This window comes from Notechis scutatus, chromosome 12 (genome assembly GCF_049901735.1).
Source record: "Notechis scutatus isolate UNSWTSFEM ecotype Mainland chromosome 12, rNotScu1.2, whole genome shotgun sequence".
Lineage (NCBI taxonomy): Eukaryota > Metazoa > Chordata > Lepidosauria > Squamata > Elapidae > Notechis > Notechis scutatus.
The window spans coordinates 133,455-155,527 of NC_142020.1; the positions used below are offsets into that span (position 1 = coordinate 133,455).

The 22,073-nt window shown below is 40.7% G+C and overlaps 1 protein-coding gene across 2 annotated transcripts in view; it reads right to left on the reverse strand.

Annotated features, from left to right (window-relative positions):
* Positions 1-22,073, reverse strand: part of LOC113422553 (uncharacterized) — a 66,849-nt gene that overhangs the window by 28,943 nt on the left and 15,833 nt on the right. Inside the window, exons 10-23 of one of the 2 annotated variants that reach the window (XM_087973041.1) lie at positions 19,599-19,748; positions 14,897-15,108; positions 14,287-14,372; positions 13,124-13,254; positions 12,492-12,638; positions 11,588-11,778; positions 10,034-10,116; positions 9,193-9,329; positions 7,575-7,699; positions 6,494-6,629; positions 4,749-4,964; positions 3,532-3,702; positions 746-892; positions 616-665 (exon numbers count right to left, since the gene is read on the reverse strand). In XM_087973041.1, the coding sequence (XP_087829167.1) occupies positions 616-665; positions 746-892; positions 3,532-3,702; positions 4,749-4,964; positions 6,494-6,629; positions 7,575-7,699; positions 9,193-9,329; positions 10,034-10,116; positions 11,588-11,778; positions 12,492-12,638; positions 13,124-13,254; positions 14,287-14,372; positions 14,897-15,108; positions 19,599-19,748 (1,982 nt within the window). Of the gene's footprint in view, positions 1-615; positions 666-745; positions 893-3,531; positions 3,703-4,748; positions 4,965-6,493; positions 6,630-7,574; positions 7,700-9,192; positions 9,330-10,033; positions 10,117-11,587; positions 11,779-12,491; positions 12,639-13,123; positions 13,255-14,286; positions 14,373-14,896; positions 15,109-19,598; positions 19,749-22,073 lie in introns of those variants that run through there. The other variant, XM_087973042.1, reaches the window with a different exon arrangement.

Below are 22,073 nucleotides of genomic sequence, written 5' to 3' on the forward strand. Positions count from 1 at the left end.
AAATTTTAAAAGAGGCAAAAATGTGATCAGTCATAGCTACCATCTTGACTTTCCTGGCCCCCTTTGTAGAAGTTCATGTTGAATATCTCAAGTATAAGTAGTCCTTGCATTACTGTCATTGGTTTAATGACTGCTTAACAAGTGCAAAATTGGGCATGTCTATTAACTACCACGTTGCTTAGCAATGGAAGTTCTGGTCTCAACTGTGGTGGGAAGCTGAGGGCTACTTTAGACAGAGGCTCAAACTGAAATGTTGAGAGCTTGATAGGTCTCCCAGGAATGTAACACATGCTTTGCTAGTTTGAAAAATAAAATTATTACTGTATGTATGTACAACATACTCAACCCATTTCTGCATGTTCAGAACATACTAAATCATAAACTAACCAAATGGGCATTTAAGTTCAAACATACACACCCTAGGTATGTTGTGAAGAAGCAAGCTGCTTAAGCATGATTGTGTCATCATTCCCCATACAGTTTATAATTGAAATATCCTACACTATTTGAAGGACAAATAGATAAACAAATTCCATCTGTAGCTGCTCTATCTTGGTTTTCTCCTTCTTACCATAACATCCTCCCTTACTCTACTATTATGAGCCCAGAACTCACATTGTGTAGTTCTCAATTCTGGTGAAGATATCTCCAAACATGACTGCTGCCTGGAATGAGAAGAGCACATCAGAAGCAAGAAATGCAAGAGTCTCCCTGGTTCAGTCAGCAAATATGCCCAGAGCCATACCTGTTGTGGAGACCACAGTTTCTCATTGATTTTGTGGAGATCTGGAATCTGGCCTCCAAACACCAGCAGTGAATTGGGAACAAATTCAATTAAATCATCTGGAACATTATTTAAGATGTCATCAAGAGAGGAGGAACTTGAGAGGATCTGCAAATGGCCCAAAGAAAGTCAGAGGACCTGCTCCAACCAGCAGGTTTTAAAAGGTGCATGTAGAATATCGGTTTAAAGGCAGGGGACCAAACCCTGGAAAACTAGCGGAAGGGAAGGGGACCCAATTCTGCACAGTTGGATCCTTTCTGCAAGGTCATAATCCCCAATGACCAATGAAGGACTCATAGAATCATAGGACTGGATGGGCCCTTGGAGGCCTTCTAGTCCAACCCCCTGCTCAAGACCAAAGTCCTTATACCATCCTGGACAAATGACTGTCCAATCTTTTCTTGAAAACCTCTAGCAATGGAGCATCCACAACTCCAGGATGCAAGCAGTTCCATTGATTAATTGCCCTGTCAAGAAATGCCTCCTTAATTCCAGATTGAATCGCCCTCTGACAAGCTTCCACCCATTGCTTCTTGTCCTACCCTCAGGTGCTGTGGAGAATAAATGCTGCTCTTTTCCCTGGGATGGCCTTCAAGTATTAGAAGACAGCTGTTGTGTCCCCCTAACCCTTCTCTTCATTAGGCTAATCCAGGGGTGTCAAACTTGTGTCGTCACGGCGGCATCATGTGACATCTCGGGATTTTTTTCCACCTTTGCTAAACCAGGCATGGCATGATACATCCAGTCCACAGGCCACCAGTGTGACAACCTTGGGCTAAACATACCTAGTTCCCTGAGCTGTTCGTGATTTAGCCTCCAGACCCCTTATCCTTTTTGTTGTTCTCTGAACTCTTTCTAGGACCTTGGCATCTTTTTAAATTGTAGTGACCAGAATTGGACACCGTATTCCAAGTATAGTCTCACCAGTGCAGTATAAAGCACAGTACTACCCACTTCCCATGATCTTGATGCTATTCCTCTGTTGATGCAGCCTAGGACTGCATTGGCTTTTTGGGCAGCTGCAGTAGATTCTTGACCCACACTTGAGTGGTGATCCACCACAGACTTGCAGATCTCTCTCACAATTACTGCCATTGAGCCAGGTACTGCCTATTCTATACCTGTGCATTTGGTTTTTTTCTGCCTAAGTGCAGGACTGTCATGCCCCTGTCGGAATCTGATTCAGAGGAGGAGGCTGAAGAGCTGACAGGGAGTGGGAGTGTGGCTCCGTTGGCTATGGAAGAAACTGGGGAAGGGCAAAGTCCAGAGCAGGGGAGCAGAGCAGGGGAGAGGTAGGGCAAGGCAGAGCGAATTCAGAGGAAGACCCAGGCCCACCCCCTCTTCATCCTAGGGCACACAGGGAGGAACGGAGAAGAGAGCAACATGAGTTGCATGGCTTATGGGGGAGGAAAGGGGCCCTGATCCCCTTCATTAGCTGCAGCTGGGAAAACTGTTTAAAAAGGGAAGTTGCGCACAGCAAACTGTTGGGAACAAATAGTGAGTTATCTGGTATCGTCGAGGCTTATCTAGGTTCCTGGTGTCTTCCCAACTGTATGTGTTTTGCTGGACTTTCAAGTCTGCAATTCCTTCTCCTGCCCTGTCAAGGTAATTACTGCAGCATGGTTTGTGTGGATTTTTATTTACACTTTGTATGTACTTTGTTTTCGGACTGAATTTCCTCCACTTAAAGGCTGTTCTTGGGAGAGTTTTTTCTCTCCAGCCGAAAGTAACTGGACTACCTCCAACTGGGGGCAAAGTTGGAGGTATTAAAGGGATTTTTCTTACTTATGTGACTATGTTGCCTTTGTGCCATGCCCCTTTGGGTCATCACAAGGACCTTCCTTTTCTAATCACTGTACTGCAACTTGTTGGATGGCCCCATTGTTCAAGTCTGTCAAGATCCTTCTGAATCTTGAATCTATCCCCAAAAAGACTTGCAATTCCCCTCAGCTTGGTTTCCTCTACAAATTTGATGAGTTCCCCTTCTGTTCCCTCATGTACATCATTCATGAAGTTATTGAAAAGTCCTGGGCCTAAGAGAGAACCTTAAGGTACCCCACTGTGGGTGCTTTCCTCCATGTAGATGTAGCTCTATTGAGGACTACATGCTTGAGTGCAGTTGATCAGTCAGTTAGGAATCCATCTGGTCTGAAACCATCTATCCCACATTGTTCTATCTTACCAAGAAGTAGGTTGTATCTACTTTATCAAATGCATAACTTAATACGTTTATATGCAATTAAGGACTTTTATAACTCAATGGTTGCTTTTAGGAGAGCTGTTCTCCTGAAAGGGAGTTATAATAATTGTACAAAATAAATCAGAAATGTAATGACAAATTTCAATATCTATTCCCAATTCGGCTGGAAGGCAGGGAAGCAATAGCTGTAAGTAAAGCTGTACATAGCACTGCAACTTTCTTCATCAGCAGCTGACAGAAGCAAGAAAGATGCAACCGCAAGACTGGCCAACTTTGATACCTACAGCAAGGGCAAGAGCCAGAGGGGGGCTCCCCCTTTCACTCTTGGCCTCCAACCAGAGGCTAACTGCCAAGGAGGCTTTAATCCGCCTTCCTGCAGCGAGCAAGGAGTGGCCTGGATGCTGCAAAGACCTTCCAGCTCTCATATTCTTTGATTTGTAGCAGATGTAGCTTGTTGAAACTTGTTGATTCATTCATTTATCTAAGCAATCCTAAAGGGACCCACCTCTTTCCCAAGATTTCTTATAGTCACTTTTTCTCCTCTTACCTTGCTGACAAAGGTCTTCTTCACATGATCAGGACTTTTTCTGAAAGCTGTCTGAAAGCTCACATTCTTGGCCAGCTTAACTACAAAACTGACTGTCATGGTGTCAAAACTGTTACCCGGCAAGCCTTCTGCCAGGGTACCGAGAAGCACAAATTTCTCAACTGTGTCCAGCTGCAGGAAGAATGAGGTAGATGGTCAAGGCATAAATCTCCTCTGCCAGGACTGGCCTAGATTTGAGGGGATGGAAGTCAAATGCCCTTGATTGGGTCAATCACCCCACTCATTACCCAACCTCTTCCTCTGATCCCCTCTGTCCATCGCCCTGGAAGAAGAGGGGATTCCAAGAGAATTGAGGCTAATTGTTTCCCTTGCAACTTTGCCTCTTCCAGAATGTTCTTTCTCTGGTTGGGGAGAGGAGAGCAGGAGCACACAGTCCTGCCTGTTTGGTTAGCAATACCAGACCCAACAATAGATTTCAATGGAAATCTATTGGGAAAGAATTGCGGACAAGGGGGGAATTAGCTTTCCACATCCATCCTTTGTCTCAGTATACAAAATGGGCACACATTTCAGAAGATGACCGTGTCACTTCATCTCCTTCTCTTCTCTCACCCTCTTGATTCCTTCTTTATCTCTTTGTTCATGTGGTGGTATTGTGAACAGGCAAAATGAATACACAGAAGGCCTTCTCTTTTGGTCAGTTCAACTGCCAGAGACATTTTCTTACATTATTTCCTTTCCCAGCATTAGTAAAGTTAAGTTTCAAGCTCCACAGGTGCCAGCTCAAACCATTATAGAGAAGATCTATTCAGAACTTAATGTCACCTTTGGCAGACATTCTTTTGTAAGCCACAATGGTACATTCAAAGCAGGGTGCAGGGCTTTACAGGGGAATTTAAAAAGTTAAGATCATAACTGTGACTGCAATTTTGACTTTTTAAAACTTCCTCATGGGTGCCCTGGCAGGGCATGCATTAATGGGAGAGTGAGGGTGATAGCAGACAAGAAACTATTCCAGAGACAGGAGGGAAAAACATGATTGAGGTCTGTTTCCTGATTTGTAGATCTGCAGTGAGCTGGAATTCTCTTTCCATTATGATTTTTCTTCAAAAACTACAATTAAAACATATATCTTATTGTATCACAATTACACCAGTTGAAAACTGATGACACACACTGATATTAACAGAACACAAATGGGAAGTCACAAGATTTACCTTGTAATTGAGCAGGATCTTGTTTACCAGAATCTGGGATTGTCCTCTGTTCCAGCCCTTGACCTGGCCAAGTGATTCCAAAACCTTGTGATCTACTAGGTCTTGTGCTGTTAGATTTGAAATTTGACCCATGGTGAGCCCCATTGCTTGCTGCCCCAAAGCTATCAAGGTCTGTTTATCAAATGTCTTGACTTGAGCCACAAGCATATGAGCAAGCTACAAAAGAAAAGATGGAAATTATTTAAAGTTGAGATATTTGAAATACCAAAATGACTTGGAGAAAATTCCATGACAACATTTGACTTGTTTATGTATATATTTGTTCAAAGGCCCTGCCCTTGATCCTTAGAAACTTTGGTACAACTCCCAAGTCATCATTTGATTCTGATTTTGATTTTGCTGCTCAGGCCAAGGAATTGGAGGGCAAATGGATCTCCTTTAAAATCTTGACTTACTCTCTTATTTTGATGAGACATATTTTGAGCATTTTTACAAGCCTAGAGTTCCACGGCTTCCTCTTAACACAGGGGAAGCATGCCCTGGGAGCCACTTTTGAACACTATATCCTCCTGATATGCATTTGAGTGAGTGAGTGATGGAATTTATGTGCCCCTGCTTCATCCAGAGATATTGCCTTGCTCTCAATCCCAGTGCACAACTGAGGAAGCAGAATGTTACCTTGACTTGCTCTACATTTTAAACAAACAGTTCCCTTTTCTCTCAACACAATTTTTGTCATGGACATGCACAAGGATGCATTGCCAATGATGCAGCTGACAGTGTGGAGAGGGACTAAGTCCTGCACCATTCCTATTGGCTGCCTGGGAGCTGTAGCCACACCCTCTCCCCTCCAGTCCCTCTCGCCCATGACTCTAAGATAATTCTGGTTTTGACAGAGTCTTTTACATGGGTCTTTGTTCCTGTTTCAACAGAACCCAAGCTGATCCCCAATTAAGAAACAATCCAAACATCAGCTGATTACTAGCAGCAAGACAGGGTTCAGGGGAGGGGACCCTGCAGAACAAAAGGTGACAGAGATGGTTATAAAGGTGGTGGACATGTTACATTGTTGGAATTGGTTTCTGAATAAGAAAACATCTGTAAATCAAAACAAAGAATCCATGTCCCAGCCCCCCTCCATGCCTGTGATATGAAAAAGGCTATTTCCCAGGCCCCTCCTCCTAGGCGAATCCTTTCCAGGACAAGGTCTCCAATCAGTCCCGTGGGATCACAGTAAAGGACTACCTGCCATTCTCTCTTACTTTATCAGGCAGCACCTGCCACCTTTTACATCAAAGGCAGGAGGGGAGAAAGACCCACCTTCTCTGTACATTTCCCATGATACCAACTTGATTCCATTCATTGTGGAATGGGCCCACATTAGCATATATAAGCATATTTCTCTGTTCTAGTCTCTGGTGAACAACAGTGTCCAACTGAGAATAGAACTGTGACCTCTCCCCCCAGAAAAAATATTGGGTTTTCAAAGGGCATGACAAAGAAAGACAGATAAACAATTGGCTTGTTTAGACTGCATATTTAACCAAAGAACAAATGCTAATAAACTGTAGTCTATTTTTTGATTTAGACTGTTCAGAACAGATACCTGGAAAGGCTAGCTGTCCCAGTCCTCTTTCGCCTCCCAATCCAAGCAGTGCCCATGAATAAGCTTCAATATGTACCATGAATTTAGGACTACCCTTTTCTGAGCAACATGTGCAAATAGAAAAACTGAGTGAGTTCACCTGGCGGTCAGAGGCGGATGGGTTGGAAGAGCTGCAATGTTGGTTGACCCGGGCAATGAAGCTCAAGGCCTCTGCAGGGCTCAGACGAGAGATCAAGGTGGAGTGTTGCGCAAAACAAGTGAGTTGATCTGGAAGGCTGAGAAGAAAGCAAAGCCCAACAGCTGCTTCAGATTTATCCGAGACTCATATCCTGGAAGGTTTGGCTTAATTCTAGGCAGCTGCTGGTGTTCCTTGAATGGATGCTCTGCTATAGCTACTGCTTGATGTACAGCTCCTATTTTCCATGGATGCCTTTGAAGTGGCTCTATGGTGATGCATGCAGGTGGAAGGAGAGCACTCGCAGCAAAAGGCCCTGTTGGCCTTCAGTAGAGGGCAAATGTACAGGTGAAAGCTTCCTTTGAGTTGGGCTTTGCTCCTAATGACTTCACAGACCCATTTATGGGGGAGGGGGATAACAATGCAGATTTACTGTCTATAGAGTTAATACAGTTTGCCTTTGTCTTCACCTTTTTTTTAGTTTACATATTCTAGACTGCCTGGGATTTCCTGCTGGTCCTCCATCCAAGTATTGATCAGATATGAGCCTGCTTAGCTTTTTCAGACTCAAGCAAGATTAACTAACTAGTGTTGCACAAGTTACAATTTGCTTCATCAAGTGGCTGTTTCAGGCTGAAGTGAAGAGCTTTCCAGGACGCTGAGAGATCAACAAAGAGAGCTAAGGTAGTTAGGGTCAGATTGGATACCCCAACTCTGTTTCTCCTCCCCATTCCATGCACTCCACAGAATTGGAAATTTTCATCTCCACAAAATGGAAATGTTTTTTTCAACTACATAATTATGCAGATTTTCTTGCCATGTGATGAGAATTTCTCACATGTATTTTTGAAATATCAGCATTCAAATACTTTTCCTTGAATTTCTTTTCTTACCTGTTATCTGGAGGAGCAGTTCCATCAATTCTGTGTCTTATTTATAGCTACAAAAGGTTTGCTTATCCACCAAACTCCTTTCCCCTAACTGTTATAGTTACTGGGAATATAATTAAAATATCTTAATAGCACCAAAATACATTTCCACTCACCTGTCAAGATTGAAATCCGAGTCAACCATAAATAACGCTGTAGCATACATTTCTGCCAAATCTTTACGGATTTTATTTCTATTGATTAGCTCCAGATTGTTTCGGTTAAAAGCAAGATCTTGAAACTAAAAAAAAAATACAAATCTGCTAAGGACTTTCAGGTATGAAAGGGGCAACCAGCAATTTTATGTCAGAATAGAGCTGGAAGGGACCTTGGAGGTCTTCTAGTCCAGCCCCCTGTTCAAGCAGGAGAACCTGTATCATTTCAGACAAGTGACTGTCCAGTCTCTTCTTACAAACCTCCAGGGATGGAGAACCCACAACTTCTGGAGGCAACTTCTGTCCCACTGGTTAATTGCCCTCATTGTTAGAACGTTTCTCCTTAATTCCAGGTTACTTCTCTCCTTTTTTAGTTTCCATCCATTGTTTCTTGTTCTTCCCTCTGGTGCTTTGGAAAATAAATTGACCCCTTCCTCTCTGTGGCAGCCCCTCAAATATTGGAATACTGCTATCATGTCCCCCCTAGTCCTCTAGACGAACAAAACCCAATCCTGCAACTGTTCTTCATATATTTTAGTTTCCAGGCCATCAACATGACTGACAACTGCAATAGCTCAGTTCTCACCTCATATTAAAATCAGATAAATCATGGTGAAATTCTACAAACAGATTTTATATCTCCTCAATTTTTCCCCTCATACCATCAGTCAGCTGAACACATAATCCTCACAGTACTGTCTTATGTCTAGGTATATTCAGCCATGCTGTAAGGTTGTTGTATTATTATGATCCATCTCATCTTCTCTACTATCCCCCTCTTATTAGCATCAGATTACCGTTATTATTACTCTGTTGCTTTACATGTACACTGAGAGCTTCTGCACCATAGACAAATTCCTTGTGTCTTTAATCACACTTGGCCAAATGAAACCTGTTCTATTCTATTCTATTTTATTCTAATTCCCACTCTATTCTTCTGTTCTGTTCTATAATAGGACATAATAAACTTAACCAAGAAAAAGTTCAGAGGTGGCCTTCAGCCGGTTCTGACCAGTTCTGGAGAACCCAGTAGCAGAAATTTTGAGTAGTTCAGAGAACCAGCAAATCCCACCTCTGTCTGGCCTCACCCCCCATCTCTTCTCTGCCTCCCATTGATCGGCTGGGGTCTTCTTTGGTTGCCCTGCACAGGAGAACGGAGCTGGAAAGCAGGTTAGTGGGGTGGGGAGGGAAGGGGGATTTTGCAGTAACTTTCCCCTGCCACGCCCACTAAACACGCCCACCAAGCCACACCAGAACCAGTAGTAAAAATTTTTGAATCCCACCCCTGAAAAAATTGTATACAAAATATTTTGAATATAGTCTATTTATTCACATAGGGGGAAAAAGGTGGCAACTATGGCTGTGCAATCAAAATTCTGCCAGTCACAGTTGCTATCTTAGCATTTCTGACCCATTGATCATCCCATTGTTCTAACCAATAGGATGTTATCCCCATGGGTTGAATAAAAATTAACAATGAGCGTATCAGGCATAAGTTGTTATTTTCTAAAGAGAATTTGTTCCGACCTCAGTCTTTCCAACAGGTTTTGTTTAAAACAATTCCAGCAGCAATACATACTATGGCAGCACTTTTGTTTGTGAATAAGCGCATGTCTCTGGCACTGCTATAACAAATATAGTTCCCAAGATACATCGCAAGCCAACTGGACCTCTCTGGATTGCTGGGATTGTAGCATCGGGGTCTGCTTTTGCTTGCTGTAGGAAAAATAATTCTAGTTACTTTTAAAGAAACCTAGTTCCAGACACTGGTCTCTTTGAAAGATTTTTATCCTGAATTTTGTTTTACAATTTTGTAAGTATTTTAAAGCACTTGTATTTTTAACAGCACTAGAATATGCTATGAACAAACTAGCTAATATTAACACAATGCTCAGAATTAGGAGTTAGCAATGTTATGGGATCAAGACAGGTGGCAATTCCTGGTATCGTTTTCTTTCTGAATGTTCCTGGCAGAAAACCAGCAGGACCAGTCTGTGGTCAGCTTAACTCTTAAGACTTGAGAACGAGACAGATGTTATATCACACTGTCATAGTGACACATAAGTAAGGGATTTCTACTACAGCAAGCAGTTTGAGATAGATGTGTGACTTTTTCTTCCTCCTTTAAACTTGTGAGGGAAGCTTTACATGCCGGACTTTTCACAGGCCTTTTTACATGAGGACTCCAGCTTAGATGGACATCTGCTTGTATAAGCCAACCTATTTCAAAACTACGGTACATTTAAGATTTGTAGAGACTGAATGAACCTCATTCTGATGTGAAGGTCCTTGTGCCATGTTCTGATCTGAGAAGGTGTTATGTATGAGCTATGTATGGTTAGATGTTGGGCCTATAGTCAGCTCTACATGCAACACCTCCTGCAAGGGAAACAGAAAGAGAATTTCGCCCATGACCTTACCAGTCAGATAAGCTTTGATGGAAAAGTACATTTCTTTGTCCTTGTCTTTGAACATCACAATATTTTCATTCAGTTTGTTCACTCTGCAGAAAGAGAGGTATGGAGTAAGTATTGGCCAATAGAGAGAGAGAAAATTTCAGAGAAGCGGAACTTCTTTCTTGCAAACTCATTAACTTTACTACTTGACCACCACCCAGCCAAACTATTAGATACACATAAAAACAATCTTTTTGCCTCAGATTTCAAAATCTTATTGGCTGTAATGTAAGTTCCAACAAGCAGAACATAAATAAAATGTTAAATGGAAGAAGCTAGAGAAGAGACATCTTTAACAGATTAAAAGAGTTAGAAGGGACCTTGTAGGTCATCTAGTCCAACTCCCCCCGCTCAAGCAGGAGACCATACACCATTTCTGACAAATTGCAGTCCAGTCTCTTCTTGAAAGTCTCCAGGGATGAAGCTCCCACAACTTCTGAAGGAAACTTCTGTTCCATGGGCTGATTGTTCTCACTGTCAGGAAATTCCTCCTTATTTCCAGATTGAATCGCTCCTTGTTCAGTTTCCATCCATTATTCCTTGCCTGGCCTTCAGGTGCCTTGGAAAATAGCTTGACCTCCTCCTCCAGTGGCAGCCCCTCAAACATTCCAATATCCTATCTCCCTTGGTCCTTCTCTTCACTAGACTAGCCAGGCCCAGTTTCTGCAACTGTTCTTCATGTTTTAGCCTCCACTCTCCTAATCATCCTGGTTGCTCTTCTCTGCACTCTTTTTAGAGTCTCAGTATCTTTTTTATAGTGTGGTGACCAAAACTGGATACTGTACTGGCCTTACTAAGCCTTACTAAGGCTTTATAGAGTGGTATTAGTACCTCACTTGATCTTGATTACATTCCTCTGTGAATGCAAGTTAGGACTACATTGGCTTTTTTGGCTGTTGCTGCACACTGTTGGATCATATTTAACTGGTTGTCCATTAAGACTCCAAGATCCCTCTCACAGTTACTGCTATTGAGCCTGGTTTCACCCAGTGTACCAATGATAGAAATGTGCGTACCAATGATAGGAAAGAAAACTTGACATCCCTTTCATCATAAAATGCTTATAGCAGTAGCAATAACACTTAGATTTCTATACCACTCCACAGTGCTTTACATCCCCCTCTAAGCAGTTTATAAAGTCAGCTTCTTGCCCCCAGCAATCTGGGTCCCCCTTTTACTAACTTCGGAAGGATGGAAGTCTGGGTCAACTTTGAGCCGGTCAGGATTGAACTCCTGGTTGTGGGCAGTTGCCCTGCAACACTGTATTCGAATCACTGTGCTGCCGCCAGTATAATTGCTGATAGAAAGCAATTATTTTTTTTAAATGATAAGGAGTGGGCTTCAGGGAACATGAGGCAGAATTGTTATGGATTCTGAATTAGATCTATTTGTTTCCCAAAGAGGTGTCCAGCTCTGGCTCCTCCACTCCTAATTCCCATAGTTGGAAACTGCAGTGCCGTCTATCTGGAGAGTTCCAAACTGAGGTAGGGCTCCATATTGACATGGCCACATACTTACATTTTTTGGAATATCCCACAGCTGGTGTTCAAGGTCTCACTAGCATTCAACATGTCACCATTAAGAAACATGAAGGAATGAGCCAAGCGGCTATCCAGCCACAAGGACACCTCAGTCTCTTGGCCGCTAGAAACCACGCTGGGCCAGAGCCCAGCCAAAAGAGCCACCTTGGTGCCATTTGGAAGAATGTCCTGCAAGAGGAAAGTCATAGAACTAAGATCTGAGTGCTAGAAATCTAACCAGGGATGAGAACAATCCAAAACCAACAATGCCCAGATACATCTTGTGTGCCAATTCTGCCCTTTCCTTGACTGGGAGGACTTGCAGGTGGTCAGTCATGTTCTAGTCACCTAGGAATTGGACAATGCCACCGTTTCCAATGAGGCTGCCCTTCAAGGCCATCTGCAACAGGGTTTCTCAACCACAGCAACTTTAAGACATGTGGACTTCAATTCTCAGCCAGCACTGAGGTTGAGAAAGACTGTTCTGGAAGTTCAAAATGGTTCAAAATGCAGCAGGGTGAGCAGCAATGGGCACTTCTGTTATGCCGATGTGTCACTGCTGTGCCATGAGTGCAATTCAAGGTGCTGGTACTTAAACTTTAAAGGCTTTCATGGCATAAGACCTGAGACTGCCTGTCTCCTCTCACCTCTTTTTTTTTGTACATTTCTGTTAAATGTTGTCACAGGTTTGTTTTATTGGCTGTTTTTAGTTCAGCCTGCCTTTTAAAATGTTTATTTCTGTAATTGTTTAATTTAGTATTACATTTTGTAAATTACCCAGAATCCCTGGAATGGGCAGCTATATTAAATCTAATGAATAATAATGTTTATACTGTACATATATATTATACTTAAAGTTCACTTTTTAATGGTTTGTTAAATAAGTCATAATTGTTTCTTACAATAATATTTTTCTGGTTAAGTCTGTCAATAAATAAACCAGTTTTATTATAGATCTTTAACACAGCAGTCAAGAAAGGATCATCATCAATGAATCCCTCTCTAGAAAACAGATCAGCCAGATCATCTGCTGGAACTGTATTCACAATCTGGAAAAAAGGAAAAGAATAGAAAATCAGCATCCAAATAAGACTAGAAGCTCCTTAGCATAGTGAGGTAACAAGGAGGATTCGTGCCTTGATTGTACAGGAGCAAAGATAATTGGGGAGGGGGCAGATGCAGCTCCCCAGGTATTGGCTATTCGGTGCTGGCTAACTGGGATATTTTTCATGGGACATTCCTACACGAATGATTGAGAGCCAATTTGGGCCACTGGTTAAGGAATTGGGCTAGAAACCGGGAGACTGTGACTCCTAGTTCTGGCTTAGGAAAGAACACCAGCTGGGCCAGCCCATCTCTCTCAGCCCACAACCTCAGGCTCAGTCAACAGGCCAGCCAATCAATTCATGTCGCAACTAATAGATCAACACTCCATTGATCTGAAAAAAGCAGGAAAATTATTAGGAAGGAAAAAATATGCATGAATATATTAGATATAAGATATAATTTTGATGTCAGTGAATAACAACACTACCTTTTGGAGGTCAGAGGAGGGAATCAAAGTTTCCAGATCCTTCAAAGTCAGGAAGTCAATAAAACCCTGAAAGGTCTCTTCTAGAAACACCCAAAAATTGGTGTTTGAAGCATAGCATTGAAGAGAGGAGGCTGAAGAAGTCAAGGAAGGGAGGTAAAAAGATATTTCAATAAAAATCAGGTAAGGTCATTTGACAATTTTTAAATTTCTCAAGTAAAAACATTATCAGGATGTTTAATTTTTGAAACATCAAACTTGATTTTTCCAAAATGAAAAATTTATCCTTAAGATTTAAACATTACCTTTACTGAGGATGAAAGCAAACCCTGCATCCTTAGTAATAATCATATTCACATTTATTTAAAATATTGACAATACCCGTTCTTCTCTACAAAACTATGTGGTCAGGCTTAGTTTTTGGGGAGGAAAATAAGGAGAATTTTTTTTTGCCTCTGCCTACCAGCATTCATCAGTATTCATCCGGCTAGCGTCCTGTCAGTGTGCGAGAGAGTTAAGGGCTGTTTGGAAACTGAAGCAGTATTTGCTGTGCAAGCAAGGAGACAGCAAGGAGCCTGGGCGTGGCTTAGCTCAACTGTTCTGTACTAAAGCTGCTTGGTGCTGTGAAACTAAAACTGAAACTCCTCTGCTTGTGTTTTGCATTTGGAACAAATTTCTTTTCAGGTGGGGAGGAGGAGTAGAACTCCTTAGCATCAGAGCATGTTAATAATAATGCTAGGAAAAGCTAATGCTCTGGTGGTCATTTCAAAAAACCCTTTCTTAGCACCAAATTTGGAACATAAGTGCCAAATTTCAAGTTTGTAGGCTTTACGGTTCTGGAGATTTTGTGACGATGCGTGAGTGGTACTTCGCTTTTATATATAATAGATAACGTGAAGTTCCTCTTATATATCATTTTAACAGTCATTACAAGAATCTGTAAAAGGTAAATCAACATTCTGAACCCCATTGGAGGATCCAAGGCAGAGGGATGTAGACACGGGGGAACAGGGCCTCCAAAGGCATCTAATGAAGTCAGCTGGATGGGGTTCTTGTGATAGTGTCCTTCTGGTCCCTGCTGTTCTGCCCCTCCATCCAAAATGCCGCACAGCAGCCTTTTGCTTGGGGCAGCATAAAGCACTGGGACTGCTCTGGTTGTTGGTTACCTGAGATCACCCTAAGGATGGCTTCGAAAACCTTCTGTCGCGTCCCATTGCCAAATTGACCAAGAGAGCCATTTAACAGAGTTACTCTGTAATACAGGAAAAGTATTATTACTCCCAACCATTCGGAAAAAATCCAAAGTGCCCACAAAGTGCTGATATGCAAGTCAGACAGGCGCAGGTGCCATCAAGGCTCTTGCCTACTTATCTAGCTTAGGTCCAAGTATGTTGTGCAATAAGGCAACAAGGAATATAAAGCCCAGGAAAAAACAAAGAATCCCTCTGAGCTTAGGAAAGCCAATTGTCTCGCATCTCCTCTACTCTCCGGTCTGTAATGTATAACATCACATAATATAATAAAATATATTTACTAAGTCACATTATTAGTTGGACAGCCTTATAAATCCAGTAGGTAGTTATGGTGTGTGTGTGTGTGTGTGTGTGTGTGCGCGTGCATACGTGCATGTGTGTGTATGTGTGGAGAGAGAGAGAGAGTGAAAGTGATATATGACATGAAATATGACATTATCTATAACAATAACAATTAATATGGCACTCAAAAACTAGCAGAAATTGAAATGCAATAATTGTAAATAAGTAATAGCGCTCATACACAGCATTGAGAGCAGAACAATTTCTGGTCTCCAGATCCTCAAATAAGAGTGGAACAAGTGAACTGTTTATTCCTGATATCAGCTTTGGGAGGTATTGCGTCATCCAAAGTGTCAACTCCACATCTTCTGCCTTTTGAAGGATGGGCTGGGCAGCCACCAGCAAGTGCTCCAGGAGGCTGGCTTGGATCTCCTTTGGCAGGCTAACGTTGTCCTGGAAAAGGAAGACCAAGCAGAAAAATGTGACTGAATGGTTGTATTATTTCTTGAGAGAAGTATTAGATGAAAGTAGAAATTAGATGTTTGGATGCCAGGTGGCCTCTCTGATAATCAGATGAGACTTTGACAAAAGCTTTGCGATTGTGCATATGCCTGATATCCATCCAAGGATTTCCCTTGATGGATGCACTTCTGTTTCAAGGGGCCCGTTCTGCCTGAAACAGCCTTAGAATGAAACAATCACATCCTGCTAATGAACTCTAATCAGTGTATCTCCTCCTCACTTCATATACTTCAAAATACTTCAAAACGACGCTAGAGAGCACTGCACTCCAGAACAACTAGACACAAGGACAGTTTTCCCCCAAACGCCATCACTCTGCTAAACAATTAATTCCTTCAACACTGTCCAACTATTTACAAAGTCTGCACTACTATTACTATTAAACTATTACTATTACTATTAAACTCCTTATCACCCATCCCCTCCCACTTGTGACTATATGACTGCAACCTTGTGGCTTGTGTCCTTATGATTTATATGGACTGTTTCCTAGTATGATTTGATTGCTTATTGTACCCTATGACTATCATTAAGTGTTGCATCTTATGCTTCTTGACTCTTGATGAATGTATCTTTTCTTTTATGTACACTGAGTCCATATGCACCATTTTTGTGTCCAATCACACTTGGTCAATAAAGAATTCTATCATCTATCTATCTATCTATCTATCTATCTATCTATCTATCTATCTATCTATATCTATCTATCTATCTATCTATCTATCTATCTATCTATCTATCTATCATCTATCTATCTATCTATCTATCTATCTATCATCTATCCTCATATAAGAGTTGTAAGGAAGGAAAGATGAGGAATAGAACCCCCGTTTTTTTTAAGGATGTGTCAGCTTTGGAAGCCATATTAGCACCAGAAGCTTCCACACTGCCACATTTTTGAGCCTGGGAAAATGGGAGGGGGGAATTTTGGGGAGCATATATGGTTAGACATAATAGCATTCTTCTTTAGAGTCAAGGTCATGTTGTTCCTGCACCTGGCTGAGGAATGGTTGAGGGGAAGTCTCAAACTGGGACGGATAGTGATTGGGGCATGTGATGCAATGAGGGGTTCAGTGGGTAGATTTGTAATATTTTACTTATTGGAGGGAAACCCAGATTCAGGATTTCTCAGATGTGCCAGTTTACTACTCCAATAAAAGGAAACTTTGAAACTTCCGGTTTGTCGGCTTCGCGAGCGGCAGGGATTCGCGATACTGCGCGATCCCTGCTGCGCTAGCCGTTTTTGGTGCTCCGATCCGGACGGGTTCGGAGCTAAGGCTGCCCTGCAGGGGTGGCTGAAGATAGAGGGGATCCGGAGAGGGGTTTGGGGGTGTTGCAGACCCCCTCCCCGGCCGGCAGAACCCCCTTTTCCCAAGACGGTGCAGCGGCAGTCCGTAATGGCTGCCACAAAGAAGCCGGCAGCCGGGTAAAAATGCGCAGGAGGAAGAGGAGAAAGCCTTTGAGAGTGAAAGTTTTCTTGGTTGACCCAGGACTCTAAGACACATTTAACACAATTCCTGGAAATTATGGCTTTTTGAATGATTCTTTCCAGAAGAGAAAATAAGCGGCAATTTTGAGGTGCTGAAAGGAAAGTTTACTCTCCTTCCCTACGGAATCAATAAGTGGATACTGAGAAACCTGTCTTTTTCAGGTAAAACTAGCTTTATGTGATAAGTGGGAAGGGAGAGGACAAAAAATATATTTATATGTTAAGATTTTGTTGGAGGAGATGCCTTAAGGATTTGAAGACTGAAATATAATTCCAATAAGGCTTTAAGATACAGATTTGGACTTTCTTTTTTTTTGATTGATACTACCCCAGGAAGAGAAAGTGAGAACTTTGTCTTGGCTTGGATTGGTTGAGGACTTTGGGATTGTTCTATTTTTTTTAAATATCTTGGTTGGTGCAAGAAGAAAGAGGGGGGGAAAAAGAAAAGAAAAGATTTATAATGGCTTTTTTTGCTGAGGAACTGAGAAAAGAATATGAACAAACAAAAACAGATGGCAAAGATGGTGTGAAAGAAGCCTTCCTTTTTTTAGAAATGGCGCTTGCTAACTATCAACAAACACTACAACAGATGGAGGCAGAAGAAGAAGAAGAAGAAGAAGAAGAAGAAGAAGAAGAAGAAGAAGAAGAAGAAGAAGAAGAAGAAGAAGAAGAAGAAGAAGAAGAAGAAGAAGAAGAAGAAGAAGAAGAAGAAGAAGAAGCCATCTTTAATGAATTTCAAAATTTAACTAAGAAAGAAGGAAGAAAGAAAGGAAGGAAAATGAAGGACTTAAGATTTAAAAAAACACTCAAGAAAGAGAAAAATAAGGTGCAAAATCAATATAATGATAGTAAACAAAAGAAAAAATGAACACAACAGAGAAGGGAAGCCAGCAAGGCAGAGGCTAGGAGAAGGGGGTAGGAAGGTCTGGTGGGGAAGAAAGAAAGGGAAAAGGTGGAGAAAAGCCACAAAGTTTTGAAATTAGATGGGAAAAGAGGAATCTTTTTAGGGACAAAGGGTAAAGTACAATTTCTTTAAAAAGATTTTGCAAGGTACATAAGATGGTATTGTAGCATTTGTATTAGAAATAGAAAATTAGAATGGTTTAAGAGTTAATAAGAGATTAAAATGTTGAAATGTTTAGTAATGATTGATTTTAAAATTTAATAAAATATTAAAGGGAATGTTTAGAATATTGAGTTTTAATTAAAGAGTTTAATATGACTATGATATTGATGTTATTATAAAATTATTATAGTAGCATTTGTTTTTGGAAAAGGCAATGGGAATGTTATAAGATTCAATATTTAGATCTATTATTTAACTATGTATTTAATCATTTTGGATTTATTATTTTTCTTTTATTAAAAAAAATTAGTAGATAGAATGTACCAAGCAGAATCAGATTGGGTATTAGGTGTTATTTTAAATGTTAATCTAATTAATTTAGGGGGAAGATAGAGAGGCATCATACTCTGATTAGTGATTTCAGGAGAAATTCTTTTTTTTAATAAGGAATGAGACAGAGGGATATTAAAGAATGGACAAAAGATACAAATATAATGACTCAAATTAAGATGGATTAAATAAGATAGAATTAAGAAGAGTGAAATGTGTGGAGAAGCTAATATAGAAGATATAGAATGGTAAATAAAATAGGTAATGATATGTAAGATGAGCATGAATATAATTGAAGTCCATGTAGAGAGAGGTACCTGGGGCCAAGTTACTTTCCTAAAAGATTTTTTATATGTTTGTGTGTTGTGTGTTTATGTTTTTGGGAGAATTAATAAAACCTTGCAGAAATACAGAATGAAAATAATGGTAACCAAGTCAGAAAGAAATAGATGAAATAATAATAGTGAAATTGAATAAGAGTAAAGAGAAGTAAAGAGAAATTGGATAAGAGGTATTTGTATGCTCATATGGAAATGGTTTAAAATAGAATTATATTGTATAAAATAAGGTTCTATTTGACTTGTAAAATTTATAATGGAAAAAGGTTTAAGTATGTAATGGTTAATGATGATTTGTTTGTCTTTAAAATTAATAAAATTTGTTTAAAAAAAAAAAAGGAAACTTTGAGAACATGTCTGTCTCCGGGTTATCTATTGGAGTTGAGGTCTTCTGGAACGCTGACAGGATGTATTTTATACCTGAATCAAGACTCAAAAATGGAAAAGCTAGCTTTCCAATGTGCCCAGAAAAAATGAATGATACATAATTGTAGAAAGTTTACTAAGATCAATGCATGAGGACTATATTATATGGACTCTAAGTATGATTTTGGGCTAGTCTCTCTCAGGACAGCTTCCTCACAGGGTTATTGTTGTAGGAAAATAGGAGGAAGATGTATGGGAAATGCTTGTTATTTGTAAAAATAAAAAGGTTGGCTAAATAAAATATATGAAATTATGCATGTGAACCAAACAAATAAATAAATTAGTTGCAGAACAGAAAGTTACCTCCATGTCTCAGTGAGACTTGGAAAAATAATAATTCAGCCCCATATAAGAAAGACAAAACCGGGAGGACACAGAAAATAAATAGTTGGAAGCCATCTTGTTCAAATAAAATTCTCAAATAAAGTAATTAGTTACTGATTCTTAGCCTACAGGCTCATCCCCCAGTGTCCTAACTGTGACTCAAAGATGCTCCATGAAGTGTTCTTTTGGGACCCAGTCCCATGAGGCCATGGTAATGCAGTGTTTCCATCTCCTCCCAAAACAAGTCTTGCTTATGCATGATTTGTGGAGCCTGGTGACAACCACAAATTTGTCAGCCACATTTTAGCCCTATGTGTGTAAATAGTTTGTGGTTGAGTATGTCATACAAACCTGGAAGATTTGAGGGAATTGCAAAATCATAATTTAAGGCAGCCTAATGGTTGCAATAATTTCATAAAATGTAATGCCACCTGATCTGCTGTCATACCTGTCTGCTGAATTCGTTAATGTATTCTGTCAGTGTAGATGTTGTTATGAGATGCATCACATTCTCAACATCTTTGGGTGTCTTCAGAGCTCCATCACTGGCAGAAAACTGTGCAAGTTGCCTCACTGTTAATTTCTTGAGAACAAACAACTAAGAAGGAAAACAGGCAAGTCAGCGGAAAAATGAGAACTGTGATAAAACTACAGCTTTTTGGCCTATATATTCAAATATGTCTAGTAGTCTTTTTTTTAAATGCTCCTATATTTCACTTTTTTATTTACAGAGAAATCCTAAACTTATGAAATATTTTCATGGCACAATTGATTCACAAATAAGAGGTCTATATTCAGTAAAGCTCCCTTTTAATGAGTTTACCAGGTTTTACAGAAATATTTCACTGAAGATTTAATTCAATGTTGAAAAAGTGATATAGATAATGCACATTTATTCTATGTTCTGCAATACAATCAGCATGGCCACAGTAGTCCCAAAGGGGCTTTTCAAAAGGCAACTTGGTTTTCTTGGTGTTTTTTTTCTTGAAAACGATTCGCTTCTCACTCATGACTTGGATGATTGAAAATCTCCATAGACATACTTCTAACAAGCAGTTTGGTTTCAGGAAAAATTTGTCCTATAATCTGCAACTCCTACAATGCAGAAACATTTGGACCATATATCTAGACCAGGGTAAAGCAATAGATGCAATTTACATAGACTTCTTCAAAGCCTTTGATTCAGTGGTGCATGACAAACTACTGCTGAAACTTAGTTCTTACGGCATCTCCAGAACTCTGCACAAGTGGATAGCCCCGTTCCTGTCAAACAGGCAACAAATGGTCAAAATAGGGAAGGCCCTATCAAATCCAGCACCAGTTAATAGCGGTGTCCCCCAAGGCAGTGTCTTAGGACCCACACTCTTTCTGCTTTACATCAATGACCTATGTGACAACATTAAAGCAGCTGCGTTCTCTTTGCCAATGATGTAAAATTATTTAACACCACCAACAATGCTGCTGCCCTGCAAAGCAACCTTGACTATGTGTCAGAATGTGTCACATAACTGGCAACTCCAAATTTCAACTACCAAATGCTCTGTCCTACACATTGGCAAAAAAAATCAGAACACCAAATACAAGTTAGGCGGAAGCGATCTTGTAGACGACCCTCACTTTGTCAAGGACCTAGGAGTACTTATCTCAAACAATCTAAGCCCCAGAGCTCACTATAACAGCATTGCCAAAAAGGTTTTAAGACAGTGGTGGGATTCAATTTTTTTTTGCTACCGATTCTGTGGGTGTCGCTTGGTAGGCGTGGCAAGGAAAGGATACTGCAAAAATCTCCAGTCAGAGGTGGGATTTGCCGGTTCTCTGAACTACTCAAAATTTCCACTACCAGTTCTCCGTTCAGAACCTGCTGAATACCACCTCTGCTTTAAGAGTTGTTAACCTTATTTTGTGAAGCTTTTCTCCAGCAACATTGAATTGTTAACTAGGGCATACAAAACCTTTGCCAGACCAATTCTCGAATACAGCTCATTCATCTGGAACCCACACTGTATATTGGACATTAACACAATTGAGCGGGTTCAAAGGTATTTCTCAAGAAAAGTATTCCACTCCTCTACTCACCATAGAATTCCCTCTGCCTCCAGGCTCAAAATTTTGGGCCTGGACAATCTGGAACTGTGCCACCTGCGGTCTGATCTAAACATAGTTCCCAAAATTGTCTACTACAATGTCTTGCCTGTCAATGACTTCTTCAGCTTCAATCTCAATAATACATAGGCAAACAACCAATACAAACTCAATGTAAACTCTCTAAACTCGATTGCAGAAAATACAACTTCAGCCACAGAATGGTCAACACCTGGAACGCCCTACCCGACTCTGTGGTTACAGGCTCAACCCCTCACAGCTTCAACCTCAAACTGTCTACCGTGGACCACACCCCTTTCCTAAGAGGTCCTTAAAGGGGGCGTGCATAAGTGCACCAGCGTGCCTACCATCCCTGTCTCATTGTCCCATTTATCTGTATTTACTTTCTTTTTTCTTGTTTATGTTCATACTTATACTTGTTGTCTTGTACATATTTGACAAACAAATAAATAAATAAATATAGCCACAGGAAGATCAGCTGCCATGGAATTTTGCTCCATTACAGCATATCTGAAAATTGAAGCGTACCTATTGATGGTAGATGGTACACCTGTTCCTTTCCTGAACACCATCACTCTGCTAAACAAATAATTCCCTCAACACTGTCCAACTATTTACTAAGTCTGCATTACTATTACTGTTGTGTTAGTAGACGGACACACCAGGCAGACACAGGAGCTGAAGAATAACGTTTCTTTTATTTGAAGAGTAACAGGTTGTCGTGGCTGCCCAGCTGGGCTGGCAGCCAGCTGGCTGGAGCGGCTGATGCCGTTTGACAGCTCCTTATATAGTCTGCTGTCAAACGGCACCAACCAATGGG